At 44.0% G+C, this 9,272-nt stretch overlaps 1 protein-coding gene across 1 annotated transcript; it reads left to right on the top strand.

Moving 5' to 3' along the window:
* Window positions 1–722: 722 nt before the first annotated feature.
* Window positions 723–4,522, top strand: LOC113616853 (peroxisome assembly protein 12). The gene is made up of 3 exons (XM_027100235.1): window positions 723–1,467; window positions 1,763–2,316; window positions 3,139–4,522. Exons 1-3 carry the CDS (start codon window positions 1,342–1,344, stop codon window positions 3,536–3,538), a joined length of 1,080 nt encoding a protein of 359 aa, XP_026956036.1. The 5' UTR covers window positions 723–1,341; the 3' UTR covers window positions 3,539–4,522.
* Window positions 4,523–9,272: the final 4,750 nt, after the last annotated feature.

The raw sequence follows: 9,272 nt of genomic DNA, 5'->3' as shown, positions 1-9,272 counted from the left end.
GGCAATTGCATAACATGTAAAAGTAGTTTGCAAAAGGTCAGGTTAATTACATTTACTTTGGTATACAATGAAAAGTACCTTGTCTGCCAAGCCTCCCCAATTCATGCGAGTTAGAATTCAACAGCATCACTCCGTTTTAGCACTGTATTCATATCGCTAATGTGACGCAGCCTACCGTGTTCGAGGGCAGGAACCATTTTCATTTAGTGTAGCAAGTGCCTAGAGTTCTGCTTGAACGTAACCTAACCTAGAAGACAATTAAGGTACCAGCTTGAATGAAAAATAATCGTCCCAAATTCTGAACACCAGCAGGAAACTTTTTTTTAAATAATTGGCAGCCATAAGGCTAAGGCTTCTATCTCGGCTTTGTCGCTTCAAATCCTTCCCGAAGGCGGCAAAAATAGTGAGCCACCACCCCCGCCGCAAGCAAAGTGAGCCTTCCATCTCCACATTCCCTTGGGTCCCTCGCCTCTAGCTCTATCGCCCCAGGGAACAAAGGCCTCAGCAACAAGCCGAGCTCTGGCTCCAGGCGCCAGACGTCAGTGCGGCGACCTAACTCCTTGCCAAAAAGACTCTGTAGAGAGATAGATATCAGAGCTGTGGCTTTCCAACAAGACAGCGATGCAAAACCAGCTAAGAAAAGTAAAACCAACCCGCGGGAAACTCCTCTCCAACCGAGCCCGCTGGAGCCTTCTTTACTTTCAGCTGGGGGCGGAAGCGGAAGTCGCTGTGAGATCATAGAGTTCTCTAGTTCCGGTCGCGGGGCCGCGTTCGAGGCTAGAGCGCCTCTCCACGGCCACAGGTTTCCAAGCGGCTTCTATTTCCGGTTGCGGCTTCTGACATAAAGCCGAGACCTTTCAAACGCGGCGTCGCGGGTTCCTCGCCCCTCGCCTGGGGTTAGCTCGCAAGGACTGGCGCGGGCGGGGGGATTGCACAGCCCACAGCTGAGCCAGGCCGTTGGGGCCGGCCTGCACTGGCACCTTCGATCCCTCAGAGCCGCCTGGCTTTTGAGCCCTCCGGATTGGGAGTGCGTGATTGGCCGCCTCCAGGACTGCCGCTCGAGAGGCCAGCGCTCCTTCGCCGTACCTGTCCCCCCATAGTCACGCTTTTCCCTGTGAGGTGCAGCATTAATCAGCTCACCTCTCCCACACACTACTTCCCTAACGTGGGTGTCTGCGTTGACTTCATTCTTCACCTTCACTTGAGACCCCTCCCCTCTGCCTCCGGAAGAGGTCTTTTTTGCCCAGTTCCTGTAAAATAGCACCCATCTGGCACCCCCAGAAAGTTCATGCTTACTAGAGAGTTTGTGGGCAAAGTAAAACCCAGTGCACACACGAAACTATGGCTGAGCACGGGGCTCACATCACAACTGCTTCTGCGGTGGATGACCAGCCATCCATCTTTGAGGTGGTAGCACAGGACAGTTTAATGACAGCAGTGAGACCTGCTCTTCAGCATGTGGTCAAGGTAAGGATTTAATTCTCTGAAAAGATTTAGGAACGTCCGGGTAAAAACCAAGCCAATAATCTGAATTTATTTGTTGGCCTAAGTTTTGAAATAACCAATTAGCATATAATGCACATCACATGATTTAATGGTTATGGAGTCTCTTGTTATGTGTACTGAATACCCAGCACTTCAGGGAGGTTAAGGTAGACCCAGAAAGAAAAGTGTGGAAATTCAGAGGGGAAAAAAGGAAATATAAATACAAGACATAGTAGCTGTGTAATGGAATGAATTTCATTTATTTATTTTGCTTTAGGTTCTTGCAGAATCAAATCCTGCCTGCTACGGCTTCTTGTGGAAGTGGTTTGATGAAATCTTCACCGTGCTAGATCTTCTGCTCCAGCAACATTATTTGTCTAAAACCAGCGCCTCGTTTTCTGAAAACTTTTATGGCTTAAAGAGGATCGTAATGGGAGACACACACAAGCTTCAGAGACTGGCCAGTGCTGGTCTCCCAAAGAAGCAGCTTTGGAAGTCAGTTATTTTCCTGGTTCTTCTTCCCTATCTGAAAGTGAAGCTGGAGAAGCTGATTTCTAGCCTGAGAGAAGAGGATGAATATTCCATCCATCCCCCTACTTCCCGCTGGAAACGATTTTACAGAGCCTTTTTGGCAGCCTACCCATTTGTTAACATGGCCTGGGAAGGCTGGTTTCTTGTACAGCAGCTTCGATACATCCTAGGAAAGGCTCAGCATCACTCACCACTGCTGAGTCTGGCTGGGGTTCGGCTAGGTCGACTTACAGTTCAGGATATACAAGCTCTGGAGCACAAACCAGCCGAAGCCAGCATGATGCAGCAATCAGCTGGGAGGTAAGGCTTAACATTTCCCCAACATATTTGATTAATAAATCCTAAAATCTTATCCCAATTTTATGAAATTTACCCCCCTCAGTCCACTTCGGGGTATTTCATAAAATCATCGAAAAATTCTTGTGTCCATAAAATAAGGATTGCCATCCTGGTAACCTTCCTCATCATAATGGCTACATTTTTGCACACACTTGCTATGTACCAGGCCCTTTGCTAGGTGTTTACGTATATTATCTCAATCCTCATCACAGCTCAATGAAATAAATGCATTAGCACCACTTAACAGTTGAGGAAACTAAGTTCTAACATTTGAGTACCTTGCCAAGGCCACACAGCTAACAGGCGGCAGAGCTGAGATTCAAGCCAGATCAGTACAATTCTAAAGACTGCTCTTAACCATGGTGCTACCCCGCTCCTAGTGTCTGTGTTCTCTGACAAGTTCAAATATATTTCTCAGTACTGCTGAGTTGTTTTTTAAGTGAGTGATTTCTTTTTCTGGATATACTATCTTCCACCCCCATAAAAGGTCTATATAATCAATGGCTCATTAATTTCTTTCTCAAAACACAAAGCAAACAAAGCCCTAGTCATTAAAAACAAAGCTTAGCTCCTAGAACTCCTAAAATACGGTAGGTTAGAAAGAGGGAATTGTTTCGAATAGACACTTACAAGAGAAAACGCCAGTCCAGCAACTATTCAATCCCCAAGCTGAATCAACGATTCTAATGAAAAGTGTAAGAATTACACGCGTATTAGTTGTTCTGTGATTGTACCTAAATAAACAGTTTCTGCTTTTGCCTCCTTGTTCTGTTCTCCAAACAGCGTTGGCGAGAAGATAAAGTCAGCTCTGAAGCAAGCCGTGGGAGGTGCCGCCTCATGCCTCTCTACTGGCCTTTCGGTGGGTGTATTCTTCCTGCAGTTCCTTGAGTGGTGGTATTCATCCAGAAACCAAGAAACCATCAAGTCATTGACTGCCCTGCCTACTCCACCACCACCGGTACATCTAGACTACAATTCTGATTCTCCCCTGTTGCCCCAAATGAAGACTGTGTGCCCACTTTGTCGTAAAAACCGGGTGAATGACACCGTTCTCGCCACCTCTGGCTATGTGTTTTGTTATCGCTGTGTGTTTAATTACGTGAAGAGTCACCGAGCTTGTCCCATCACAGGTTATCCAACACAAGTACAGCATCTGATTAAACTGTACTCCCCTGAGAACTGAAAGGGGTTAGCACCTTGTCTCACAACGAAATGACTGCGCTATAAGGCCAGAGGGCTGGTTTTCCGCACGGTAAATAGCATCGTTTAATCATCCTCAATTAATAATTGTATGAACTTTAAACAGCCACATGGATTTCTTTAAAAGGATGTACTCGTTGATCTTAACCTTTTAGCTTGCTCCCTAGACCACTCTACTTAGAGTTGACCGAGTTGGTCAGAGTGAGAGAATCAGGACTGGCAGGGGATGTGAGGGTCAGCATAGAGAAGGGGATCAAAGAGGGTACTCGGCACAGAAGCTTTTCCTGTCCCCTTCCTTAAAGGACAAGAGGTATAGAAGCTCTCAGGAAAAACCCAAGTTAGACCTCATAGAGTGGGTAGTGGAGCGGAAGCAGGCCTTTTGAGAAAGGAAAGCATTTATCTGCCTATGAGGAATAGGTTTTATCGGTTTGCAAACAGTATGAAATATGGACCTGCTTTTTTAATTTAATTTTATTTATTTTTTAATACAGCAGGTTCTTATTAATTATCACTTTTATACACATCAGTGTATACATGTCAATCCCAGTCTCCCAGTTCATCCCCCCCCCACCCACGGACATGCTTTTTATAAAAATACTTAGAAACACTTTTTCCTTCCATATGCTGAGACTCATTTGTTAAGTAACATTTGCTATAGTTTATCACCTTTTAAAGATCCCTTTGTGAACCACACATATCTTCCTTGGGAAACTGGTTACAGGAAAATAGGGGTTGAATGTGTATACAGAATAGTCTGAAGACTTCAGTGTGAAAGCAAAGCTATTAGTGAAGAGATGAAGTAAAATACTGCCCTAACTATGACTGTGTAAAGACAGGATCTTTTCATAAGCTCTTTCTGCTTGCTGTTAAGAGTTTGCTAAGCTGACATGAATTATTCTGGCTATTACTAAAGTTTCTATGAAACGCTTAAGTAAATTTTAAGAATAAATGTTTTTTGGCAAAGAGCTCTTCCATGTCATGATTATGTGGAAACTGAAAGATTAGTCGAGGTATTTAGAGTAAATTTTTCATTCAGGCCACCTTTGCCTTTTTTTTTTTTTGCGGTACGCGGGCCTCTCACTGTTGTGGCCTCTCCCGTTGCGGAGCACAGGCTCCGGATGCGCAGGCTCAGCGGCCATGGCTCACGGGCCCAGCCACTCCGCGGCATGTGGGATCTTCCCGGACCGGGGCACGAACCCGTGTCCCCTGCATCGGCAGGCGGACTCTCAACCACTGCGCCACCAGGGAAGCCCTCTTTTTTTTTTTTTTTTAAGGTAAGTTTTTTTGATTGTCTTTATGGAAATGAGGTTGTCCTTTTTTATGTTTTTTATTTATTTTATTTTTGGCTGCGTTGCCGTGCGCGGCCTTTCTAGTTGCGACGAGTGGGGGCTACTCTTCGTTGCGGTGCGCGGGCTTCTCATTGCGGTGGCTTCTCTTGTTGTGGAGCACGGGCTCTAGGCGCGCAGGCTTCAGTAGTTGTAGCGTGCGGGCTCAATAGTTGTGGCTTGCGGGCTCTAGAGCGCAGGCTCAGTAGTCATGGCACACGGGCTTAGTTGCTCCGCAGCATGTGGGATCTTCCCGGACCAGGGCTCGAACCCATGTCCCCTGCATTGGCAGGCATATTCGTAACCACTGCGCCACCACGGAAGCCCTCAACTTGGTGCATTACTTGCAGGTTTCAGCTCACATACCATCTCACTTATGAAATCTTGTTCTCACAAGCATAGTCACTGTCACTCCTTAGAACACCCCAAGCACACTGTTCATATGTTTCTAGCTCTCCAGAATGGCACTAGAGTGTAGTGGTCATGTATATGGACTATAGTATTTGCAAGCACCATAAACTCTCTGTTCCTCAGTTTCCCCATCTGTGAAAAGGGAATAATGACAGTACCTACCTCACAGAGCTGTTACGAGAACTGAATGAGAACAATGCGATAACACCTGGTGTTACCACATATGTTGTATTTCAATGAGTTCTTTAATACATGTTTTCCCCCTCTAGATTGTGAACAGGACATGTGTCTTATTCTTCTTGCTAACAGTAAAGGCTGCATGGCAGAATGATAGTAAATGGGTTTTGGAATCAGATAGATAGGAGTCCACATCCTAGCTCTGCTACTTACTAGGTGTGTAATCTTCAACTTTACTTCCCTGAACTCAGTTTCTTCATTTATAAGATAATGAAAATAATGCATGTCTTATAAGTTGTTACGAGGACAATTTGAGATCATCACAGTTGCAGATCTGGCCCAAAGAAGGCAGTCACTAAATGGTGCAAATGATGGGTGACCCCAGGACATAGTACCATGTTCAGAACACAGTAAATGCTTAGTAACTGATTATCGAATGAAAAGCTGACGTTATATGCCAGGCACCACGCTAACCTTTTTATATACATCATCGCACTTCATTCTCACAAGAACCGTATGGAGAAGGCACTATTATTATCTCCACTTTACAAAGAAGGAATGTGAGGTTTGGATTATCTTAACGAAGGTTTCTAAGCTATAAAGTGCTAGAGCTAGGATTTCAAGGCCCTTGGTGCTTTATAAAACAGCTGACTGAATGAGAGAAGGAATGAAAGGAGACTTACCCAGAGTCAGGTGGTGGCGTGGTAGAACCAGCACTGTTACTCTTGGTCACCATGCTATCTAGTCTGCTATTCTAGCCGAATCATCTTGACAAATGAATTAAGACTGAGATGGATGCTGGTATTTGGCAGTTTGTGTCTACTGACCAGGAAAGCTGTGCTATACCTATCTCGGCTGATAAATTGAAGTGCTCGGTGAATAAACACAAATAAATTGGGAGCGCTAGTTCTTCGCCAACTGTCAGCAGTGTGGCCAGATCATTTTCCCAAGACCTAGAAAAAACCCACTGTACAAGCTACTGATTTCAAGTTGCTTTGTATCATGAACATTTGCTTTGAGGTATCAGAGCCAGAATGTGAGCTCCTCGCTGGCCTGATAATGTACTATTCATAGCCAGAGGACGTAACTAAGGAACTCTGAAGAAGGAAGAGAAACCCTCTTTGCTCATCTTTCACATTATCCTTCCTTCTCCTGATTTGGTCCCTAATAGTGCATTAAAGAATAAGAAGGAGAAAACAATACAGTTCCTAGTTCTTCTGCCCCAAAAATGTCCTTCCTGTTGATTGGGAAGGAAAAAGGAGGTACTTAGGTAGATTTCAGATTTTGAAGACTCCAAAGCAATCCAGAATCCCGAACTTGAAAGGCAGTGGAAGGAGTAGGGGCATTTGTATTAAACAGACCTGGCTTTGCATGCCATCTCTTCCACTTAACTGGCCATGTAATCTCAGGTTCCATATCATGTGCCACACTCCCAGCTTGGTCCCTTGTGCCCAAATGCATATGTCCAGTAAATGACGGTCCTTTTTATCTTTCTAAAAGTAAGTGATATCAGAAGGATTTCAGTGTGAGAGTGAAGCTGAGAATTAAGGTAGGTAGTAGAACTAAAAATGAGACTGGGGACTTCCCTGGCGGTCCAGTAGTTGAGACTCTGTGCTTCCACTGCAGGGGGCGCGGGTTTGATCCCTGGTTGGGGAACTAGGATCCCACATGCCGTGTGGCACGGCCAAGAAATAATAATAATACATTTTAAAATGAAATAAAAGTGAGACTGAATTTGGAAATGACGTGAGTGAAAAAGGGTTAAAGTTGAAGCTGAGAGCAGACCTCTGCAGTTTACTATGTTGCTGTGCTGATTATTCGTCATAGTATGTATTCTGCCTCCTATCCTGGAAATAACTTTTGAGCCAGACAGGTACAAAGTGTCATGCCAACAAAGCAGAACTTCATAGGAACAGTAACCTCAGTTAAAAAAAAAAAAACCCGAGGGGGTGTTCAGAAACCTATTTCAGAATGCCATTTCAGCATAAGCAAATTGGAGTAGAAACAAAGAGTTGTTTGATGGTTTGACTTACGCGGAGAGAAGTATGTTAGCTTCCTGTGGCTGCAGTAACTAACTGCCACAACTTTGGTTGTTTAAAACAATAACATTTTATTCTCTCACAGCCAGAAGTTTGACATACGAGGGCAGAAATCAAGGTGTCAGCATGGGCTGTGCTCCCCTCAGACGCTCCAGGGCAGAATCCATTTTGTGCCTCTTCCTGCTTCCTGTGCCTGCCGGCATTCCCTCACTTGCGGCCACATCACTCCGATCTCTGCCTCTGTGGTCACATTGCCCCCTCCTCTTTTGTAGGTATCAAATCTCTCTCTACCTCATTCTTTTTTTTTTTTAAGATTTTTTTTTGATGTGGACCACTTTTTCAAGTCTTTATTGAATTTGTTACAATATTGCTTCTGTTTTATGTTTTTGGTTTTTTGGCCGCGAGGCATGTGGGGTCTTAACTCCCTGACCAGGGATCGAACCCACACCCCCTGCATTGGAAGGCGAAGTCTTAACCACTGGACCGCCAGGGAAGTCCCTCTACTGAATTCTTATGAGAACACTCGTGATTGGATTTAGGGCCCACATGGATAATCCAGAATAATTTCCTCATCTCAACATCCTTTCTTAATCACATCTGCAAAGACCCTTTTTCCTTGTAAGTTAACGTTTATAGGTTCATCATCATCATCATCATCAATAATGGCTGGCCAACATTCACTTGTTCCAGTTTAACCAGCATCCCCAAAAGAGATAACTGTCTCTTACCTGTTTATTTTTTTTCACTTAATTGTTTTTTTTAAATTATGCAAACAATTGATGTTCATTGTAGGCCATTTAGAAAATACAGAAAAGTTAAAGAAAAAAAGGAAAGGAAAAGAAATTCAATGAAAAATCATCTGTAATCCTCTCACCCAGGGGTAGCCAAATCTTCACCAAAGAGTATTTTTCTAGGCTGGGTCTTGTGTCCAACAAAGAGGAAAAGTAGGAAAAAGAGAATAAAAGTGAATAGAATAGGACAAACGATTTGGAAGGTGATAGAATAGGTTAATATTGTTCATAATAGATATGTACAGGACAGCTTAATCTAAAATAAATGTAGAGCTTTGAAATGAAATTAACTGTGACAGGAGATGCTTGTATGATGTATAGAAATAACACTCAGCCCTTTAGAGGAGGGACGTTTTAGCTTTGGCCTCTCACTTGAAAACCCCTGAATTTCCCCACTAATACTTCATTCTCTCCCAGAGGTCAGACCCTGGCCTGCCAATCTGCCCTGTCATAGGCTTTTCTTGAGTCCTTATCAGCCTTCCTCAGGGGTCAATGTTATGAAGACTAGGGGAGTCTGGCAGAGTTCCTGCTCCTCCCAGGCTGATATCAAAGGGCAACAGGGGCTGTGACAGAAGGCAAACATTCAGACCAAAGCCAGATGTGGAACTGAAGCAACAAGAGGAAAAGCAAGAGCATCAGGTAAAAAAAAAAAAAAAAAAGTTTTTTTAAAATCTTATTCCTCTCAGTTTATGTCTGAGAGCATGAAGAGCTTAGTAAAATCATAGCTCAGGAGCAACTTGTAAAGGAGAATGAGTGAGAAGTTTGGGGAAATGTGGAGCAGATGTTCATATGGAGCTAGACTCTCAGAAAACTTTGTATCTATCATGGTTGTCATCAGCAACCAAGTAACATCAATGAGCCTTGGGAGTCATGAGAGTATAGTTCTGCTAGTTCAAAAGCAATTCGATTTGTCTGTGAGTCCCAGCAGGTGGAAGCTATAGGGAGACAAATTATAGCTGAAAATAAGGAAGCTA

The sequence above is a fragment of the Aethalodelphis obliquidens genome, unplaced genomic scaffold (assembly GCF_003676395.1).
Source record: "Aethalodelphis obliquidens isolate GAN/ISIS:26980383/991018 unplaced genomic scaffold, ASM367639v1 scaffold652, whole genome shotgun sequence".
NCBI classification, from domain to species: domain Eukaryota; kingdom Metazoa; phylum Chordata; class Mammalia; order Artiodactyla; family Delphinidae; genus Aethalodelphis; species Aethalodelphis obliquidens.
The sequence above is the reverse complement of the archived record's forward strand: the minus strand, read 5'-3'. Positions and strand labels throughout refer to the sequence as shown.